Below are 23,819 nucleotides of genomic sequence, written 5' to 3' on the forward strand. Positions count from 1 at the left end.
GTAATGAATGGAAATACACAGGTCTGTGCGTATAGACATTTCATGTACTGCTGTACAGTAACGTGTCGTTTGTTTGTTTCGGTTGTCTTCATTTTAATGTTTTAGTTTCGTGATGATTCTATGATGTGCTTTATCTGCCTGTCCTGATTCCCCCTGAAGTGGGCGGGTTGTGTGACGTTTGATTCGGGGACGTTCTGTGGGCGGTGTTTGCGTGATGCGCTGTAAGCTACTAGCCCGACAGTGGAAACGCGACATGACTTCGGCCTCATTTCTCAACCTCCCGGGCTATTGGCCCGCCCCAGCCCGATTAAAGCCCTGGCTCACACTGGCCCGATAATGGAAACGCGGCTAACGCAGCGAGTGGCCGCGTTATGTCCTGTCAGCTCACTGGACACTGCTCCTTAGTGCTTTACCATAATACGCAGTGTATGAGCGACCGCAAAAATACCTTTATATACCAGCGGCTAGAATGACTGTTCGAATAAAACAGGCGGCTGGCCTGACCGCTGACATAATTCGCTCTTTTTGACATCTCTGTCATCATTTGGTTCACCTTTGCAGGGATGGATTTCAATGTTGTAACAAACAATTTGATTACTTCCTCGTGCTAATCGAAATGCATCACATGACATGTGTTTATTTACTGCGCAAGCCCAAGCCCGGCACGACCTCGTCTAAAATGATAGAAATAAAGTCCAAACCCAACAAAGATCTTCAGCTCTAGTCTGAACTAGTAACATTGTTAGGTCAAGCTGCAAACAATGCAGGGATTAACCTTGACCCGCTATGACTAGCTGCTGCAACGTCCAGCTGCTGTTTTTCTCCTTTCATGTGATACTCGATGACTTTGAGCCCCCTGGTCCCTAACGAAAAGGTCTTTTTGCAGAATTTACACATTGACTCTTTGCCATGTCGTTAAATTTACATTCTCCCAACTTTGCATTTTGAACCTCACATCAACAACCGCGTAATGACAGCACGCAGGTGCAGACCGGCGTCAGTGTCTGTTCTCTGTACCCGACCTACCGTAATAAGCTAATAAATCACTGAGACTGTCATTTCTCTTCTGTTTCACATACTGAATTAATTAACTATTAAATGTTTTACGGTGGACCACTGTGCTTCCCTATCGTCATTAAGCAGACCGGCTGAAAATTTAATACCTACAGCCACTTTACGGTAAAATTTAAGACAATTTAAGACCTTAATTTCCCGGATTTGAATTTAAGACATTTTAAGACTTTAAGGACCCGCGGGAACCCTGTTATAGTGTGTCAGTATTCCTCTGATTGGTGCAATATAGAGAGCTGATGCAGTATCAGCTGTGTTCAATCATAATTTTTTTTTTATTATTATTTTTTCAGGGTTTTCACATTTATTTTAGATAGGACAGTATAGATAATTGACAGGAAAGCATGGGGAGCAGAGAGAGGGGAAGGATCGGCATAGGACCGCGAGGCGGAATCGAACACGGGTCGCAGTGAGCACCGGAGTGCATGTGTCGACGCACTAGCCACTACAGCACTAGCGCCGACTAATCATGATTTTCTTAACCAATGGAGTTTAAATAATAAAATAAATTTTAATTTTTAAATTTAAATAAATGTATTAGTGTGATTGAAATCTATCAGTGTCACATTATCCTTTAAAAAATATGCTTATATGATCTGAATAATGATTTAATAATAATTTTAAAAATTATTTATTATTATTACTACCAGTGGTAAAAAAAATGTTGGGCTACTTGGTATGCTTTCAATGCTGATAATTATGAGAGAATTATTTCAACATTAGGGAAACAATCCTGAACCTTGACTTTATCTAAAAAAGTAACTAAAGTTGTAAAGTTATGTTTTAATGAGTGTGTTATTTTTTGTTTTATTTGTGTTTGTGTGTAATATAGTATATAGATTGCAATATATTACTTTTAAAAGTGACTATCCAACACTCTTGATTTGTTAAAAAAGGGACACTAAAAACTGAAATAATGATGCTGAAAAGTCAGGTTTGAGTTTTTTAAACTAAAAAAATGTTATGCTGTGTTCACACCAGAAGCGTAAGAAGCATCAAGTGCGAATGATGTACATGTTGAGTCAATGCAAAGATATAGTTCGAATAGGCGAATATAGGCGAATAGTTCATACATCATAATACATCCTGTGGCACAATATGCACGAATGGCGCAGCGCGAATTGAGCGTTTTGCACATTTGACGCGGTAAACGCTTGAGTTAGAAAATCTAAACTTCAGCGGACGTTCGCGCCGCGTTAACCAATCAGGAACTTGTGGCGACGTGATTATGACACATCGCCTGCTGTTGGTGTCCCGGGGGAAAATTCTCCTGCACAGACAACAGTTCATCAAACTGGGCTCGGCTCAGTCAGAAGCACAGCTGAAAGCCTCCGTCATCAAGGTTAAGTTTCTGGAGGCGTTTATGAGCTCACAGAGCTGGGTGCACCTCTAAAAGAATCTAGTGAACTCAGACACTGCTCCAAACGTATCGACGCTGTTTTTCAGACTTCATAAAGAACATAAACAGTTATTTTTACAATCAAATCTATGTAAGCCATTTAGCAACAAAGCTACAGTCACCGGGTAGACAGAAGCCCTGCCCATGAGGTGAATCCACGTCTGTTCTGAAGTGAATTTGACCCACAAATAAAGCTGATTTTGATGCACGATAGAAGTGAATAACTTAAAATGTTCACGCATCTATTTACACGCGAATAGGGAAATTTATCAACACGTTCTGCTCCTAAAACTGTTTTTTAAATATTAGGAATGCTAAATTTCACAGGTATTATTTAGTGATTAAATAAATGCAGCCTTGAGAAGAATAGGCTTCTTTTGAAAACAATATTACTGATGCCAAACTTGTGCTGTGGTGTACAAAATAAATATTAAAAACATATTGACACTTTCTCACCAGTATCGACATCCTTAATGCCCAGCAGATGAGCTGCAGCACATATTATTGGCTTGAGCTGACTAACAACCTGTAGCGGTAAATAAAAGTCAGTCAGTCAATGATAGGATCACAATTGAATAAGGAGCTGCGAGTGGAGTGTAAACGAGCTTTTACCAGCAAAGGGTTGTGTGAGTAGAGGAAGGTCAGGCATTTGTAGATGGTCTTATTTTCCTCCATGTCTTCTTTCAGAGGGAGACGAGCTACCAGAGCAGGAAATACCTGAAAGAAAAGAGTTAACAGAGATATTAAAGCCTGATTTATTTTTGTTGTTGTATGGCTACAACCAAAACAATCTGTTGAAACAACAAAAATAAATGAAAAATATACATTTAAAAAGCTTACTCGTGCTTTTACAAAAATGGTATGAAGACAGAACGCTGAACTCTACAAAATTGTCAAATATTTATTTATTTAATTCATTATTAGAGAACATCTCTCAAATAATAATATATTTAATGTGCCCAAGTTTTGCTTTTTAAACTTAGTTTTAGAGGCCTACAGCAAGTTTGCAAGCATCTAGGGTCAAAAAACATCCTATGCTCTGATTGATGTCCCACACAAACTGTAAGCAGCTAATCAAACTCCTATTACCAGCTTTAATCCTCAGTGGTTGTACCCAAACCTTCACTGATAACTCAAGCATGGTGTTTCAACCTCAGCAATAAAGTGATTGTTCACCCAAAAATGAAAATTATTTTTTTTTTAATCAATGGGTGCTAGCAAACTACATTCTTTCGACAGAATTGAAGGGTGAGTAAATGATGGCAGAATTTTCAAATTTAGGCAAGCTATTCATTTAACATGTGTGGGTCTATTGGGGTTGAAATTAACAAGGGCTTGTGGCATCAAAATCAAGATTTCTGCATGTTTCATTAAATTAAATTAGAGACATTTTAGGACCATTATGAATTAAATATAAGACTTATAGAGGGCCTTATACAGCCTTCAAGATTTTTTCAGAATATTAGAAAATTAATAATTAGAAAAATTATAATTAGAAAAATATTTTCACTTGTCCTAACAAAAATTATTAAAATTTTAAACATTTAATAATACAATAACAATTTGTTTGAATTTTTTTAATTATTAAAAATAATAATATGAATAATATATAATTTAATTAATTAATAATTAATAATATTAATAATAATAATTATTATTATTTTATATATATACATTTATTTTTCCTTTTTTATATAAACCTTATGAGGAATAGAACAAAACAGCTGCCAATTACTTCAGTCTACAATAATAATATTTTATTCATCAAAAATACAGGTCAGGTCAGTATCTTCGACAGTACATAAATTGAGAACCTTTAAGCAAATGTAACCGTAAGAAAAGTTATTAAACGCTATTTTTAAATTAAAAAAAAGTACAAAATTCATTGAGATGGATTGTTGGTGATTGTATGGATCTTAACGGCCAGATTGGGGAGCTATATGAACAAGGGAAAATCAAGACCTGTCAAAAAAGATTTAAGACCTACAACACAACATTTCAGTAGATTTAAGACTTTTTTTAAGGCCTAAATTTTAGCTTTTGAGAATTAAGACTTTTTAAGACCCTGCAGATACCCTAAAAATGACCACAAAAATACTGCACAAATTCAACAGGGTTCCCACACTTTTGTTAGATTGAAATTCAAGGACCATTTACATTTACCATTAGAAATTTAGCAAACACTTTTATCCAAAAACATGTACAAATGAGGATAACAGAAAATAATTAAAGCACTTCACGTTCAATTTTTTCAGGTCTCTTTTTTTCCAGCTCCAATACCCTTCAGGTGGGGACACATTTTAAGTCAAGAGCAAAATTATGCCAAATGTCTTAAACATGCATTATCCCGACATTGGTTTTCAGTGGTACCCTTAAAATGTTGAGGTAGCATCGTAGTTATTTTGTGCATGCTAAATGTCATAGTAACATACAACAAAAAGTACCTCACACAGGAAACGCATAAAAAAGCATAACTAATGTTAATCTAGCAAACTAGTATGCATACGGCCGTGTTGGGATCAGGAAAGTTCTGCAAGTTTTTGATCTCAGGCTCATGGATAATGCGCCATGTACAGCAATTCAGGTGCCCTATGAGAGCTGACATCATACTTTTCTGTTAAGCTTACAAATGCAATGCCAATCAGATGCATTTAGATCAGAAAATGCAAGCAATTACTGTATGAAAAGTATATTTAAATTATTTTAAACTTAACAACAAAGTGCAGATACATTGTAGAAGCAAAGTACATTAAATAGGGTAAATATTAACATTAGCACAGAAGTGACCTGTTCAAGTGGTACACCCTCTATATGACTCATGATCATCCTGCACAGTGCAGCACACAGGTTGTCAATCACTCTCAGGTCAGTCTCTTTAGAAAGCAGATTGGAGAAGAGAGAGAGCATCATAGGATAATCACTGAAGCACAAGAGTTAAGGTTTATAGTGAACAGGTACACAAACAAACACACACACACAGATCTGTAATGGATACGAGGCAATGATGGGTCCGGCGGCCTCTGCGAGAGCTCCTAATGCAAACACACTGTTATTGCGCACCTCCGCATCACTGTCCTTCACTCCAGCCACAAGCACTGGCAGAAGCCGATTAGACAGTCGACCAGCCACAGCTCGCCCTCCTGCCACAGCCACCAAAGAGTGCAGAGTTTCTCCAATTGTACCAATAGAGAAGGAGCGATCCGCTTCAGTGCAAGAGGATTTCTTCCAAAAAAAAATAAAAAATTTGAGAAATGAAAGAATGTGGTTATTCTTTCCATTTATTTATTTATTAGGATTTAAATGAACAATTTAATAATTGCTAAGATTTTGACAAAGACGATAACATGACAATAACATTATTAATTTTACTGTAATAATGTTTCACAATCATATCTGTTAATTAATTTATTCATTAAATTACCAATCCAAGGCTGTGTTTTGAAGGTAATGTTGTAAATAATGTTCAGTGTCATAGGCAGGGCCAGACAGAATCTACACACATTTTTTATTATTTCTGCGCAAAATTCATCTGAGGATTTATGCGGAATGATTTGGGGAGTATCATAAAACTTTATATATAAAATAAAAAATAATACCTTTTTAACTTATGTTATTTTTACAGTGCAAATCCAATTAGACAGACTTTTTGGTAAACAAAGACTCTCATATAATATCTCTCTTATAAAGTCTCTTATATGATATATATACTAAAAGGCAGATAATATTACTTTCAAACTGTATTGTAAATAATTCTAATTAACATTTTTATATTAGTCAATAATAAACTGAAATACATTTTAAAACTGAAGAAATATAAATTTGCACACAAGTAAATAAATAGACTTAATGATGGGCAAAAAATCTATGGAAATCTGCGGATTTCTGTGCGTGCAAATTCCATGTGAACCTAGTAATACTTATTAACTTCCTCTCCACTTTGATTATTTTTCTTAAAATGTGCTAGAATCCCGTTGACTTTATAGCTTTATCTCAATCTCTTTCATTCATGTCAGTTATACATCCAAAACTACAAAACTGCTTTCTGACAATGCACTGCATTTTGCATTAAATTGAAAGTCATGTTACACTATGTGAGAAGCTGGTGACTGAATTGTGATGTTTTTGGATGTGAATTGGTATTCATTTATGAACCTTCATAAGAGATCACTAAATAGGAGAATGATAGACTCACAGTTTTGCTCATGATTAGGGGCAGCAGGTCATTGAGGTGAGGGTAGAAGGTTTCAGCTGGTACAGCAGAGGCTAAAGCAGGAATCCCTTCACCAGCAAACTCCTGCAGCATGGCATCAAACTCGGCCTGACGCACAGACATTCAGTTATTCCACACGCTCTCATCACTCACACAGAGCTGTGACAAAATCAGAAAAACTGATCATCTTAAACACCTGTTGCTCGTCATCATCTGCTTCATCACCACCCACATCCTGGCACATGGTCTGAGTGAGACAAAGTGAAAAAGAAGATCACAGTGCCATTTACAGTATATTATATTTGTTATACAATCGTTCCAGCTTCAGGAAAATGCTTGATATGTACAACATGTTAACCATGTTAATTCTCTGCCCAGCAGATTTTTGAGAGTTTTCTAAAAACAGTGTTTTATACAATAAAAAGTACTACTACTTCATATATATATATATATATATATATATATATATATATATATATATATATATAAATATATAAACTTTGCTTTTATTTTTTAACCTACAATAAAATTTTTTTTTATTAAAATTGTATAAATGCATGAAAGTTTTTTGATACTGACAAGCAGGTCTTTACATTAACACCAGCCAACCTGCCAAATGCGGGCAGGTTTCAGCTATGGCGGGTTAGACAACCACTTGCTGCTTTGGCTGGTTAAAGATCATTTTAAATTATAGTTATCTTAAAAGCAGGTTTCAATAATAAAGATGGCCCAATATGCGTGCAAATGTCATCTTAGAATCAAGAAGCAGCATAACTGAAAAAAAGGCGTTCGCGGAAGCAATAGAAAGCAGTTGAATACCGAATGAGAGAATAGTCACTCGGGCGAACAGGTGATGTGATGCACATGACTGTTTAAAAAGCATGCTAGCTCCCGTTTCCTGGCGCGATGCAACCGTGCCTGCTGCTATCGGTTCTCTTTGAAATAGACTGAACAAAAAGTGATGCTCGTGCACCCACAATCCACAGTCTTTTTGTAAGCAACAGCGGTTGCCCCTTTTTTTTTTAACTATTCTTTGAACACAACAGATTACAGGCCTAACGTTACATAAGCACACACGGAATGTTTTCCCCTGCTTTTTTTTGCTTACTGTTATTTTTGGTAATATGGTTTAATTATCATTTTTATAATAACATTGCTTTAATAGCTGATTAGCTCCCCATCTATGTGTAGTTAACTAGTAATCTGAGAGACATTTAGCCTGAGCAGACTATGCTACTATGCACAGTTTTAGATCCATGGCAATAATTTTTTTTTTTTAAATGTAATTGTTTTTTTTTTTTTTAGAAAGGTTTTGTTGAATAAAAAAAGAGCTTTTATACAGCTATATTTTGCATGTTTTGACATATTATTTAACATCTGTGGCTAAGAAATAATTATTTATTTATTTTGGTGTGGTCGGAGATAAATTTGGTAAATCCTTAGCGTTGAGACCTAAAAAGTCCTGTGCAATAAAAACGAATTGCAAAGCGTCACTATGAAAAAACAACCCGTTTGCTTATGCAGATTAAGCAAGTCCATACACAAAAAAAACGTTAAATGAACAAGAAAGCATGTGAACAACACAAAGTCTAAATTAAGAAATTTTGGCATGCCAAAGTCAAATTTATGCATATAAAATATATTTTGCCAACAACAAAATTGTGGCTAGTGAAAATGTTGAGTGGCTAGTAAAGTTGGAAAACTACTAGCTATTGTGGAGGGTGAGTAAAAGGGTAAAAGGGTGAGTCCTTTATAAATATATGCATATACATATCTGTATTGCTTTATAAATAAAAAATAAAAGGGTGAGTCAAATCTGACCTTTTTCTTCAGAACATCTTTGATGACGTTACTTATTTCGGCCAGTCTTCCTGGAGCCTGCAGCGCCTCCCCCTGGCAGGATTTAATCACACTATTCATGGCCTCAAGAATGGCCATCACCACCTGTCTCTCTCTGTCCTGCTTCACAGCCTCCAGAAAACAAGGCAAAATCACCTCCAACAGCTTGTGCAGAACTGGACCGATATAAATAGAGAGAGAGAGAGAGAGAGAGAAAGAGAGAGAGAGAGAGAGAGAGAGAGATGATCAAAGGATAATTCAAAACTACATGCTCTTTCACCTTCACATCGACTGCGGCTCATTTGAATGAATCTGTGGGTGGAAAGAAAATGATAATGAGTGAATTAAAGAATGAGTTAGTGACAGGGGCCGTGAGGCACTACACACTAATGAAGCCGGAGTTAAAGTTTAATCCTCTAGTCAAAAGAAGCTCCTCCTAAATCTTTCTGGGAGACATCAATAATGAAAGAGACAGAGAACAGATGAAAGGAAGCAGAGAGAGAGTGATGTGAATGTATGGGCTACAAATGAAAAATCGCAGAGATGTGGATGTTCATAAAAGACATGGCAGATGAGAGCAAGGATAACAGCACATAATATATACCACACAACCATAATAAAAAAATATATGCACTTATTTATGTTATGCAAAATATGAAACACAAGTATGACATTAGAAAGACACTGCAGTCCTTTATGCAACTATACTACACTTCTATTTTATCTTTGTTGAACTGCTGACATAATTTGTATTATATTAAGTGCAACAGAAATAATGGCTTATTTCTAGGGGTGTGACAAGATGCTTACTAGGGTTGTTGCTATACCATTAATTAATCTCCACATACAAACTAGCTGAAGTATCCCGATAAGAAGTAAAATTGCAATATTGTAATACATAACTCAAATTATAAAAAATATTGTCAGAAATACTACATTTTATGTTACAATAAACCTACTTGAATTTTATTTATAATTCCCTTAAGGTCAAAAGTTATTATTTGCACATCACTTCATCTAAAATTTATTCATTCTTTTTGTTTATTTTGTAGAAAATTGACCCATAAAAATACATTAAAATTAAGATACAATTTATACCCAATTAAATTTGTTACAAAAAGAGTATTTTTTCAACACAATTAGGCTATATGACGTGGTCAAAAATTGTTTCAATGATTCCTGTTGCTATTTTGGGGTTTTAATCATTTTTTCAGTCTTATCAGGTAACAATCTGATGTAACTCAATGTTTCACTTTGTGGATTTCACTTTGTGGGTTGTTCTTTTAAAGAGATTGCAGTAGTTGTTGTAGCTACTAAATCATATTTCTGGGAACAGAAAGGAACTAATTCAGATGTGCGTCGAACTTAAGCGTTATAAAACATGCATTATAGGCTACCAAATTCTACAGTTTTGCAACCTTAAAGGGCTCCACAGACTATTAAAATAAAATGGTCTATTATTGCACAAACATGTGAGGATTTTAGTAACTTTTCCACATGCAACATTATCTACTGTAGATAAACCATTAACGAAAATACTACCATTTACAAACTACAGCAGCACCCCCAGTATTTTGGAGCTATAGTCTCGCCGATACTACCATAGTGCCGGTAAATCGTGAAATCTTAATGCTAACTCCATGAGAAGAGACAGGAGACTAGATTCACGAGAAAAAAAACAAGATGAGATTTTTACACTATTATTAAGAATTCCATGATAAAATGTATAAATGAAATTTAACTGGGTAGTGTGATGATATGACAAAATGCAACACTATTTAGTTCGTTTTTTTATCAACTTGTAATGAATGTTATCTTGCTGTAAAGAACATATAAATACAGCAAAATCGTTAGCTAATATATTAAATTATATATCCTTGTATAATATATAATATATGAATGGTAAATAGATTATTATTTAACTAAAATAATTTCACGTCAGAAATCTAACTCTTTTTAAATTAAGCTTTAAAAAAATCATGTAATGTTTGGTATTTTATTTTTATTTTTTCTGCAATTTCATTTTCATTCAGCAAGATATCATTCATGTCCAAGTGACAAACTCAGAGCTACTGGATGCGAGTCTTAAAGGAGCTGCATGTAAGTTTTTGACTCTTCTGAAGCACAAAAATACCATAATATTTTGCAGATATTTAAGAAACATGCCAAGTGGTATGATTAGTCTCCAGGAGTGCACTATGTATGTGCGCATGAGGATGCAGATGTCTGTGGTCCTTTACTGACTCAATAGGCACAGAGAATGGTGCCAAACAGTTGTGTGTATATGGACTATCCTGTCACAAAAAGTGGCTAAAAGTCCTTAAAGATGGTAATAGTTTGAATTTGGCATATACATATCTGTATTGCACTTTATTAAAGCAACTGAAATAGGAATACTCCACGTCTTAATTCGATTTGTGTTTACAAAGATTATGACTTAAAGTGCTATTCCATCAAGTGGTTTCAAACCTTGGTTAATGTGTGTAGCTTCAGTTGTAGCCTCTGTTTTACCTGACCCGGCAGCTGTTGGACTACGGTGAGGGAAAAAAAAAAAAAACAAGGGACGCACACAACAAAGAAGCCAGCCTAGGTTGCCAGGTATGCGCAAAACACTTGATTTGCAATCCAAATCCAATCCTGCCTCCAGTCTTCAAAGCTAGTTTCATCCTCATTCTCCATTATAACAACACAACTCACGGGACAACTTTTCACCTCAATAAGAAACCTCATCGCAATTTACTCTCGCAAGATCTTGTAAAACAAAATCATGTCACACGCCCACTCATTTCCACTATCAAAAATATCAAAATAGCAAACCATACTGTACCACTATTTGGGGAATGATACTTAGCACAATAGTATAGAGACATTTAAGCCACATTACAGTCACACCCATGGAAGGGGGAGGAGGAAATCTAACCCACTTCATTGACTTTCCATTGTGGAAAGCTGCCTTCCTGTCAATCCTAACTTGCTACATACAAAAACTGAACAATGCACAAAAGTTGCTGTGTGACAGAGCAAACAAGATAAAAAAACTGAATAAATTTTTATATGTAACTAAACTGTAAAAGCCAGCTATTTAAAAAGCCAGAAATGTCGATATAGTTAACAGACGTGAAGCATCAGCTGAAAGAGTGGGTGAGTTGTGTGATCCTGACACTTAGTATTCCTATGCGAGAGGTGAACATTTTGAACTGGAAAGTCAATTATCCAAATCGGAATTTAATATACTATTATATCTGTATATGACTTTGACATGCAACTTAATGCATTATTCTGTGTAGTAACATTTTTCGAGAGTACCTTAATATATCTAACAGTTTGTCCCTCCATTGTTTGGTTAAAAGAAAGTTGTAAATATTAAAGTGTTTCATGTCAAGCCAATGAATTAGATTATATCAGGGCTCGAAATTAACCTTTTGCTCGGTAGCACCGGTGCTCTTAACTTTAAAAATGTAGGTGCATTAGCCAAAATTTTATCGCACCCACTAATTATAAGCACCGTTACTACAAATTTTATACAAACATATTTATTGCATTTGAAATTAACACAAATCAAACTAACAAGCAAAAAAGAAATATATGCAAGCATGAGGAAAATGTCTCAACAAAATCTTGTTATCACAAGAAAATACATTTTATAACATAACTGAATGACTAAAGGATAAACAGAGCGCTCACCGGCCCTGCACATACTAGTTGACATGAATGAATCTGTTAACGATATAACTGTGCTGTTCTCACGGATTGGTGTCTGATATTGCACTGATGCTTTTGACTTATTCTTACTCTTTTCATGAATTGCGATATTAGTTTACTCAGTGTCATCCTGTTTGCGATGGTGTACGTGGTGTTACATTTTACATTTACATTTAAATTTACATTTAGTCATTTAGCAGACACTTTTATCCCAAGCGACTTACAAATGAGGACAAGGAAGCAATTTACACAACTATAAGAGCAACAATGAATAAGTGCTATAGGCAAATTTCAGGTATGTAAAGTCTAAGAAGGAAAGCACTAGTATTTTTTTTTTTTTTTTGAGTACATTTAGTGGTATAGCCAGAGAGGCAATTGCAGATTAGGAAGTGAAGTGGAGACTAAATAGTTGAGTTTTTAGTCGTTTCTTGAAAACAGCGAGTGACTCTGCTGTTCTGATGCAGTTAGGGAGTTCATTCCACCAACTAGGCAGATTGAATGCGAGAGTTTGGGAAAGTGTTTTCTTTCCTCTTTGGGATGGAACCCTCTTTGGGATGGGCGACGTTCATTCACTGAACGCAAGTTTCTGGAGGGTACATAATTTTGCAGAAGTGAGAGCAGATAAGGAGCAAAGCCAGAGGTCGCTTTGTAGGCAAACATAAGAGCTTTGAATTTGATGCAAGCAGAAACTAGCAGCCAGTGCAAACGGATGAGCCGCAGAGTGACATGTGCTCTTAAAGGTTCATTAAAGACCACTCGTGCTGCTGGGTTCTGGAGCAGCTGAAGAAGCTTGATAGAGTTAGCTGGCAGCCCCGCTAGTAGAGAGTTGCAGTAATCCAGTCTGGAGAGAACAAGAGCTTGAACAAGGAGTTGAGCTGCATGTTCAGATAAGAAGGGTCGGACTTTTCTGATGATATAGAGTGCAAATCTGCACGATCGAGCAGTTCTAGAAATGTGGTCAGAGAAGTTTAGTTGGTCATCAATCATTACTTCAAGGCATTTCACCATTTTGGATGCAGTCATGGTTGCCCCATCCATCTGGATTGAAAAGTTATGGTGTAGAGTAGGGTTGGTAGAAACTACAAGCATTTCCGTTTTCGCGAGGTAAGCTGAAGATGATGATCTTTCCTCCAGTGTGAAATGTGATGCGAGCTGGAACCGAGGGATCATCAGGGTGAAAAGAGAGGTATAGCTGGGTATCATCAGCATAGCAGTGGTAGGAAAATCCATGTTTCTGGATGACTGGTCCCAGAGATGTCGTGTAGATAGAGAAGAGAATTGGCCCAAGAACAGAGCCTTGAGGTACCCAAGTGTTTAGATGCTGTAGGTTGGACACCTCTCCCCTCCAAGACACCCTGAATGACCTGTCAGAGAGGTAAGATCTGAACCATTGTATAACAGTGCCCGCAACGCCCAGTTTACAGTGTCAAAAGCAGCTGACAAATCCAGCAAGATGAGGACTGATGATTTAGAGTCTGCTTTAGCCAATCTGCGATCATCCACAACCGAGAGCAGGGAAGTCTCAGTTGAATGGCTTTTCTTAAAGCTAGATTGCTTGTTGTCCAAAAGATTGTTTTGAGTAAGAAAGTCCAGGACTTGATTGAACACTACTTTCTCCAGAATCTTGGCCATGAATGGAAGCAGGGATACCGGTCTGTAGTTTTCAAGTAGCGTTTGGTCCAGGTTGGGTTTCTTAAGCAGTTGGGTTACCCTAGCCTGCTTAAATGAAGTGGGGAATAAACCAAAGTCAAGAGATGTGTTAATTATATGAGTCAGTGTTGGTATGACTGCAGGAGAGAGAGGGAATGGGATCAAGTGGACAGGTGGTTGCATGGCTAGATAGCACGAGTTTGGACACCTCAGACTCAGACAGCTGAGAAAAAGAGGTGAGTGTGTGTGGTGTTGGTGGTGTATCTTGCGTGACTGTTGTAGGTACAGCAAATTAAGCACTGATTTTTGCTGTTTTTGGTGCAAAAGAATGTAGCAAAGTCATCAGTTGTAAGTGTGGAGTATGCGGGTGGAGGAGGAGGAATGTTGAGAGCTGTTCAGGATATTTAGTTTTTCACCAAATTCTCTCTGCAGCCCGAAGTTTTGAGAGATGCTCATGGAGAACATCCGAGAGCCAGGGTGCAGGAGGACTGGCACGGGCTGGCCTGGATGTAAGAGGACATAGTCTGTCTAGACATGATGCTAGTGTGGAGCAGAGTGTATCAGTAGCACTGTTCGTATCAAGTGCAGAGAGTTTGCAAGATGGAGCAAGAGAGTCTGAAACAATGGTGGATAGTCTATTGGGTGAGAGAGAGTGTAGGTTTCTGCGAAAGGCAACCAGTGTTGGAGTGTGTGGTGGCTCAGGAGTAATGTGGATGTTGAGGGACAGAAGGAAATGATCCGATATTTGTAGAGGAGTTACTAGTGTTTGATCAGCGAAGCAATGTCGTGTGTAAATAAGGTCTAGCTGATTACCTAATTTGTGAGTAGCAGAAGTAGGTGCTCTTTTGAGGTCAAAAGAGGCAAGCAGAGTCTGGAAGTCAGCAGCTTGAGGTCTTTTAATGTGAATGTTGAAATCACCAAGCACCACAAGGGAGTGTCATAATTAGAAAACGATGAGAGAAGAACATTCAGTTCATCTAAGAAGTGACCTAATGTACCCGGTGGATGGTAGATGACAACCACATTTATGTAGAAGGTGTGGATAATGGAGACTGCATGGAATTCAGGAGCTGATTGTTGGCAAGGACCGTCTCTGAGTGAATTTCCATTCTTTGGAAATCAGTAGTCCAGTCCCACCCCCTCTCCCTGTCTGACGAGGAGTGTGGGAAAAAGATAAATTAGCAGAAAGAGCTGCATGTGTAGCAGTGTCCTCCGGCCTTAACCAGGTCTCAGTTAGAGCCATGAGATTATAGTCAGAATGTGTAGCTATGGAGGTAATAAAATCTGCCTTGTTAACAGTTGATTGACAATTCCAGAGGACCACGGAGAGAGAGAGGTGTGAAATAGCAGATACATGTATTGGACGAAGGTTGTGAGGATTACGCCTGCAGCGTACACCATGCTTTGCGAGTGTTAGTAACAACAGGAATTAGTAAACACATAATAAAAGTGCAATGAAAACAATAAGTGTAAAGATAAAGTAAAAAAGTAAGTAAAGTACTCAAGTGCTTTGCCGGTGTCTTTGCTCGGTGGAGTCACGCAGGTAGAGTAGATGGCGAAGGTAAGAGTCGATGGTCTTCACACGAGGCGGTCTTCACATGAGGCGGTCTTCATACGAGGCTGCCGCGGTGAGACTGGTTGCTTATATACACCCCAGAGCACTAGCTGATTGAATTCAGCTGGACACCCAGAGCATTAGCTGATTGAATTCAGCTGGACACCCAGAGCACTAGCTGATTGAATTTAGCTGGACACTCTTCCAGAGTAAAACAACGGCCAAAACCGCGGCGGGGGACGCAAAACTGTCCGCGCTCGTCCTCAAAGTGTCCTCAAACCATACACAACAACTGAAACAAGTCTAAATGTACTTACAGGCTGTTTGGTCTCGTTGCTAAAGTGCTTCTCCTGCTAACTAAAGCTAGCGTGCTCAATAAATTGTCTTTACCTGGCGTTTGGACACGCCTCCAGAGTAAAACAACGGCCGAAAGCGCGGCGGGGGACGCGAAACCGTCCGCGCTCGACACACAAGCTCTTATAGTAACCAGGGAAACAGTGGGTAAACTTTACTAGAACCATACACAGCTGAAAACAAGTTTAAATGTCCTAAAACCTTACACAAACAGCTGAAAACAAGTCTAAGTGTCCTCAAACCATACACAACAACTGAAACAAGTCTAAATGTCTAAATGTACTTACAGGCTGTTTGGTCTCGTTGCTAAAGTGGTCTCGTTTACATGTGGCTGCCACTTGCATGACGGACAGCATCTGCCGATTAAATTAAGCGTTAAACAGAACCTCTCATGCCAGTTGTGGCAAACAGTTACCTTAAGATTCCATTCCACAGACTTCTCGTAGTGGTCACTGACAGGTGATATTTCAGTGCAAGAGCAGTAGGCCAATATGAAGAGCGCGAAGGCGGGGCAAGCATTAAGAACTTAGCTTTGTTTACTGCAGAAACTTGACATGACAACTGTTTAAAACCATTTCTGAGCGCTGCGTTTTGCGTTTCAAGTGTAAGGATGCATTCTGCTTGAATGCCTCCCAAATCCCCGCATGAGGTGAACATTTTGTGGTAAAACCTGTTCGCACACAACAATTTGTTGCACTCGCACATATGCTCCCAGATATATTTTGAAGTCGCATAGATACAATTTCAAGCGCATTTGCAATCTAAATGGTCGCAATGTCGAGCCCTGTATATACATATAAAACCATTTTGCCATCTCCAGGTAGGAGGACAGTCTTTACTCCAGGTGGAGGAGTTCAGGTATCTTGGGGTTTTGTTCACGAGTGAGGGAAGGATGGAACATGAGATTGACGGGCGGGGATTGGTCGATGTACTAGTTTGTTGTGATAAAGAAGGAGCTGAGCCCAAAGGCAAAGTTCTCGATTAATCTGTCAATTTACGTTTCTACTCTCCCCTATGGTCATGACTGAAAGGACAAGATTTCTGATACAAGCAGCCAAAAAAAGTTTCCTCTGCAGGGTGGCAGGATGGGGCACCCTTATAGATAGGGTGAGGAGCTCTGAGTAGAGCCTCTGCTCCTCCACATCGAGATTAGTCAGATGAGGTGGCTCAGGGCATCTGTTTCAGACCTTCTGCATCAGAACAAAGACATGCGTGATGAACTACATCTCTTGGCTGGCCTGGAAATGCCTCGGAATCAACCCAGAGAAGTCTGGTGTTCTCTCCTGAGACTGCTGGCCACCCGAGCAGAAGAAAATAAATGAATGAATAAATCCTCCTCTCAGGTTCAAATAGGGTGGTAAAATAACCATTTTCACAAAGTAAATAATAATCACTTTCTTGTCAATTATGTCTCGTTACAAGTAACGCCTGTTTCACACCGCAAGCGTCACCGCAAGCGGCGCGTGAGCAGAGCGTGAGCAGCGCGTGTGTTTTCGGCGTCCATGTTAACAGATGAGAGCTTTCATACCGCACGCAGCAGCAGCGCGTCAGAGCGAGGCGTGAGTGTCGCCGAAGCAGCAGTGCAGCGATAGTTTCGGCGCTGGGTCTATTTTTGACGCGCTGCTCACACTCAATTAAAGTGACAGTGCATTGATAATGACCAAAACACATTGAATGACAGTAAAAACTAGCAATTTTACCCAATAAATGCGTTAATAATGTCAAATGGTTTATATATAGTCATTCAAATGAACTTAAAACGATTAAAAACGGCAACAAACATTTATTTAGGCCCGAACTACAAAACCAAATGTAAAACTATTTTACTATCAGTTTTGCTTAAGTTGCACACTAGTGTTGTAGGAGAGGGGAAATTGAATATTTACGGGATGTGTAGTCCATAGCGAAGTGTATTGTGGGTAGTGTAGTTCGACACGCATGCTGGATTATGTGAGCTCGCTGTGTTCTGTGCAGCTGAGCAGAGCAAGAAAGTTTTAATCGGTTTTGTTTTATGTTCACTCGAGTTATTCCTACCGGGAGCTGTTTGCTCTGTGAATCTGACAACACGAAAACAAGTAAAAGAATGGCATGCATTGGTTACTTTTGTCCGTCTCATCATCTGCACGAGCATGAATTAACGAGCTGTTATTCTGCCGCTGGACATTACTGAAGCGGAGAAAGTAACACTAGTTTGATCATGTATAAATATCATTATAACTATATTGTATAAATATGATTATAACTAGGTCTACAGCAACTTGATAATCAAAAAAATGACATGATATGACAGGCAATTGTCCTCTGACTGTAGACACTTCTCATATAAGTTAGCTTGAGAAGCATACAGTACTATTTGATCTATAAAATTTGTAAAATAAACATTTGCAGGTTAAAGAAACAGCATAGGAGGGGCCTAGGTGCAGATGAAAAGTTTAAAAAGTGTATTTGTATATAGAGAGACATGGATAACTAGATAGAATAGACAGAGATAGGTTGATCTCTGCAGCAGCTGCCGAAGAGCTGCGCGCTGCAGACGCAGCTGGTGTGAAAGGCAAACGCCTGCGTGCTGCTACTGCTCACATATGCGCTGCTCACGCTCTGCTCACGCGCTGCTGACGCTTGCGGTGTGAAACAGGCGTAAGTGTTATAGTGTGTCTCTCTGCTATTACAAGCTGCACACTGCTTTTGTGTTCTAAAACGCTTGTTTTTTTGTGTCGACTTGTAAACTTGTAAAAATGTTTTTTTTTTTTTTTTAAGCGGTTCGTTAATTGACCAAAATGACAAGGAGGCAGTTTTCTACAATACAGTGGGTTGAACTGTCATACCCCCAAATTGTCTTTAAATCTATGGTACTAGCAGGGTGGAGGCTAGACTTGCAGGTGAATGCTTTTGGTTTAAAGAAAATAGTTACTTGTGTGTACAACAAGTCTGAGGAATGACAACACAGAAAGCAGCAATTTTAAATGGACAGTTGAAACATGACACCACAATAATAAAATGACAGTGCACAGCAAAATCTTGTGTTTTTTTTTTTTTGACAAACATCATATATGTTGTACATTATGTCCTCCATTGTTGTTTACAGGTACAGGGTTGCAAAAGATGTGATGCGTGTATGAACCATATAGCTTTCTTTTTAAACTTTCTGGTGGACACCAAGAATACTGCTGGCAGTGAATATGTAAGCCTGATCGCCTGAAACGCACGGTTCTGTACCATACCACTCAGAGTAAATGAGGCATAAATGTTACTCGAGTTAATAATATGTAACCACTGCTGGCAAAATGTGTCGAGATGTGCACAGGCTAATTATGAGCTACAGCCAAAACAAATTGAATCTAATTAACTGTATTAACTGCAAGTTGACTGTAATTAAATGGACTTGTATCACATTTGCAACAGTTGTTTACTACAGTGTTAGCATTATAGACATTGTAAAATTTAAACAGTCCAGAAGCATCTTTACCAGCTACTACCATTATTACTATCACACAGTATATCACATCATTATGTTGTCAATGACTCAGTCTTATTGTGTACAGTGGGTGTAAATGTACCCTGATGGTTGGCCTCTGTTGGGTTTTCCTTCCACACTTTGTGCTGAGCTCGACAGAACTGACCCATGGCACCAAAGGCAGCTTTCCTCACATCCTCATGTGGAAACTAATGGATGCACATTCACAAAGGAGCACAAACATCAGTAACACATCAGCATTTTATACTGCACACTCTCCTGAAACAATACATAGCACCAGTCACTCACATCACGGAGATCATACACCTGCTGGAAGCTGGACTCCAGGAATGGCTGGAACGCCACTCTGACAGAAAAATAAGACAAAGTCAGATGGATGAATACAAAAATTTATCATTTAAAACTACTTAAAACAATAAATGAAGGGCCCTAAGATGCAGTCATAATGAAGTCCATGAAGTCATAATTAGAAAAATATGTAGAATGTCATGAAGTTTTGTATTTATCAATGTTTTGGCATAAATCAAATGTAGTATTCTACACTTAATTAAACTGTAATATGAGACTAGTGTCTCTGAATATTATAAAGCAATGAATGGTGTGATTTTGGCCGTTGTGTAAATTTTATAATTTTAATGTGAGAATCATCATGTCTCAAGTTTCAATCAAAATTAAAGTTTAGTTTACGATAAAAACTGTGACAAATATATTACTGTTGTGCATGGCTGAATAAAAATGTAACCATAAAAGGAAGTGAAACATTAAAGTAAAATAATAATTTTTACAGAGATAAAATTTAATATAAGTGGAAAACAGTAAACATATTTCATAAATAATGATTTTTGATTACTAAGTGATCCACCTATTAAAATGGAGTCCCTAAAACACTCAAACAAAAGAATGAATGATTGAAAGAATTTCTGTAAAAAACAACAACTAGATTTCATAGGACATAAAAGCCCTTTCAAAATGTTGTTTATTCATTCATTCATTTTCTTGTCGTTTATTAATCCGGGGTCGCCACAGCGGAATGAACCGCCAACTTATCCAGCAAGTTTTTACGCAGTGGATGCCCTTTCAGCCACAACCCATCTCTGGGAAACATCCACACACACATTCAAACACACACTCATAAACTACGGACAATTTAGCCTACCCAATTCACCTGTACAGCATGTCTTTGGACTGTGGGGGAAACCGGAGCACCCTGAGGAAACCCACGCGAAGGCAGGGAGAACATGCAAACTCCACACAGAAACGCCAACTGAGCCAAGGTTCGAACCAGCGACCCAGCGACCTTCTTGCTGTGAGGTGACAGCACTACCTACTGCACCACTGCCTCGCCTTCAAAATGTTGTTAAAGTTGTAAAAAACTGTTAGAACGTATAGTAGCTGTTAAATAGTTTTTTCTATCTCTTTATGCTCAACAAGCTGCGTTCATTTGAAAAAAATGTAAAACAGCACTATTGTGAAAAATTACTACATTACACAAGCGCACGCACGCACGCACACACAAACACAGTAGTTAACATTTCGTGTCATATTTGACCTAAAACTACTGTACTTGACTACTGTATACTAGGGCTGTGCAATTAATCGAAAATTCAATTTAAATTTCGATTTTGGATTCTAACGATTATGGAAAAAAACTATAAATTGAGATAAAATGATTATTGCATCATATAATGCCCCCTTTTCAGTTGTACATATTTGTTGCTCTGCAAAGCTAAGTTTCACGGTAAAATTACTAAAAGCATGTACTTTAATGTAACTTTTGCAGCATGGGATGCTCATCAATCATTGATGTATATTCGAATTATTCATGTTTTTTAAAGCGCGAAACAGATCACATGCTGTTGTGTGCGTGTGCGCTCAGCCTCACAGATGAGTAGAGCACACACATCTAAAGTTATCTTAATGTGAGTGCTTTAATGGTCAAATACATGCAAATTTGTGGCAAAACGCAAAGTTTAGTGATTATTCATATTAACCCTCATTTGTGTAATAAATAATCAAGTAGAGAATCAAAAGGCATTTGAAAAGAAAACTATAATTCAAAACTGCACTGTAGGCTTGCCACGATAGACGGTGTTAACGGTGATAACGGTTTTAAGACGCAACACCGGTGACATCACTTTTCCACCGTGACACCATCCCTACATTTGTTTTTTTTTTTTAAGTATTCGTTTTTTTTTATTAAATATTTATTTGAATTAAATGGGAAACATAATTTTAAATAATTTACTTAAGACGAGAGCATGCACTATAATTATTATCTAAACATAGCTACAATGCGTCATATTTAATTTATCACATGAAGAGAACGAGAGGAGTCGAGTTTACAGAAAGAGAATGGCGGACGATTAAGTGTCAAAGCGCAATGCAATGCAATGCAGTTGGAGGAAACACAACTAATTTATACACACACTTTTAACACACCTATACTTGATGTTAAATTATAGGTGGGTCGCGGATAAGATCAATAGCCATAAATAGGCAACGCATACTCTCATTTTTAAAATCACGCGACCATAATCTCACAATGTTTAATAATAAATTATCTTTTTTTTTATTAAAACAAAAGTGATTTAGCAAAGCCGCGCCATTAATAAGCCAACTGCAGAGAAACAAAGCAACCATCGCAGCAACAGCTTTTTTTAAAAAATCAATAACGAATAGGCCAACAAGAGTTTAGGCTAACCTGTGTGTGCACCCGTCTTTTATCAATGGTGGACGCTTGTGCTGGTTCCAGTGTAATACCCTTTTGATCCACTAGATGGTAGTGTTCTGTTAATTTTATCATTATATTAAGAAGTGACTTTTCACCTAAAAACCAGTCACTTTGAAACATTCAGTCGATGCTGACAGCCACACCGTCTCTCAGACCTTCATCTGTCTATTCATTTTGTATTCTCTTATAGAAGCTTTGTCTGTAAGTACCGAAATATTTCAAAAGGATTTTGTGTGCATTACAAATTAATATTGGGGACATATTTCATGCTAAACTTTACTTAGTAAGATTGCTTTAGATCAGCAGTTCATGCATCCACATCATTATAGTGATATTGTATGTGCGTTTCATTAGATTGTACAGTAATATTTCTCAAATTCTCATTTTGTAATGTTTGTTTTCTCTCTGTATTTCAGTTTTACTCTGTTCCACATACATTTGAAGTGGTGGTCACAATAAACCCATATTCAGTTCAGTATCTCAGTGGAAGGAGTTGTCTATCTGTCTAGTTGAAGAAGGGAAACTCTTTTACGAGGGCAGAATAACGCTCTCTTCAAAAAACGAAAGTTGCTTCGTCTGTCTGGCAATATTTCGGCTTTTAATAAATGAAAAGTTAATTTAGATGAGCCTATATTAAAAATTGCAATAAAGTAACTGACGTGCGGCCACACATCGAATCTGAGGTCTCATCTTTCTCTCTCGCTGTCATCCAGACACAGACGCCTAATGTGTCAAGTCGCAAAACTGAGGCTGGTACCAGCTGACAGGTAGAATAGCCGTTGCGAAATCTCTCAAAATACAGCACTGAAATTAACAGGCATAAATGTCTTTGAGCCAGAAAGTCTATCTAGGATATGTCAAAACGCAATTGGAGCCAATGTTATGGAGGAGTTGTGTAGCCTTTAAATTATATTATTTCTAATAAAATGAAAACCAAAATAAACTATTCATTGCATTTTTCGTTCGATAAAAATATACGTAAACGAAAAAAAATCAAAGGGTGGCTAATTTGTAGTAGTGTGTTTTAATATTAATAAAAATATGCTTAGAATATTAAAGCTTAACGGTTAAGCCTATACGCCGTCAATAGGCAAGCCATTCAAAAAATATTAATTTACTGTGTACTGGGTTATAATCTATATTTTACAATAAAAACTAAACGTAGCATGTCTAGCTGTCATTTAAAAAATGCAATTCATAACACACCAGAGCTGTGGACCTACAGTCTATGCAGTGTGTAAACTTACAGGGCAGTGATGGTCAATAGTCATACTGCGCACCACGTTATTTAACTCTAATATCTCTGATGGAGATTATGTTACCCCATAGACAACATTAACTTGAGAGATTTTAAATATAAAATGTGTTTTAAAAAAAGGAACAACACACAAATCGGCAACAAATAAACCTAAGAATAAAACATCTTGCCAGTGTATGCTGTGTAGTGTATTCCGCCACTGACAGTGTAACGCCCTTATGCAGCGCCTGTCAACTGCCGCTTGTGAGAGAGAGCTCAAAGCTGGTATCGATATAACCAAAAGCAAGATCATATCATTATAAATATTCCATAACAATACTTATCAAAATATTAATACATTTACATGTTGTTTATTGAGATTGTGTGATCTGTAGGCTGTCTGATTTTTACAGAAGCTGTAAACTGACACGCGTGCGGTGATGTTTAGCTCTGACGATGCGCTTTTATTAAGCCTGTATTCTTTAGATTTTTTACATAATGTTCCATTACTTAAAATTTCTTTCATTTTTTATTTACTCCAGGGACAGACGAGTCTTCGCTGAGGCCATCTTCCAGCCTAAACCACGGCGAATGAA

At 37.6% G+C, this 23,819-nt stretch overlaps 1 protein-coding gene and 1 long non-coding RNA gene across 2 annotated transcripts in view; one reads left to right on the plus strand and one right to left on the minus strand.

The window, feature by feature from the left end:
- The window catches only part of ipo4 (importin 4), a 74,875-nt gene that overhangs the window by 7,628 nt on the left and 43,428 nt on the right, over window positions 1-23,819 (minus strand). The window contains exons 21-29 of the mRNA XM_087309339.1: window positions 19,544-19,601; window positions 19,338-19,443; window positions 8,502-8,695; window positions 6,877-6,927; window positions 6,663-6,788; window positions 5,466-5,692; window positions 5,258-5,390; window positions 3,083-3,187; window positions 2,927-2,996 (exon numbers count right to left, since the gene is read on the minus strand). Of these exons, the coding sequence (XP_087165465.1) occupies window positions 2,927-2,996; window positions 3,083-3,187; window positions 5,258-5,390; window positions 5,466-5,692; window positions 6,663-6,788; window positions 6,877-6,927; window positions 8,502-8,695; window positions 19,338-19,443; window positions 19,544-19,601 (1,070 nt within the window). The remainder of the gene's footprint in view (window positions 1-2,926; window positions 2,997-3,082; window positions 3,188-5,257; window positions 5,391-5,465; window positions 5,693-6,662; window positions 6,789-6,876; window positions 6,928-8,501; window positions 8,696-19,337; window positions 19,444-19,543; window positions 19,602-23,819) is intronic.
- LOC147837985 (uncharacterized) lies at window positions 12,565-18,975 on the plus strand. Its single transcript, XR_015524840.1, has 3 exons — window positions 12,565-15,694; window positions 16,012-17,201; window positions 18,416-18,975. It is a non-coding gene; the product is annotated as an uncharacterized LOC147837985 (long non-coding RNA).

Source organism: Danio rerio, chromosome 24 (assembly GCF_052040795.2).
Source record: "Danio rerio strain M-AB ecotype USA chromosome 24, GRCz13ab, whole genome shotgun sequence".
Classification (NCBI taxonomy): Eukaryota; Metazoa; Chordata; class Actinopteri; order Cypriniformes; family Danionidae; genus Danio; species Danio rerio.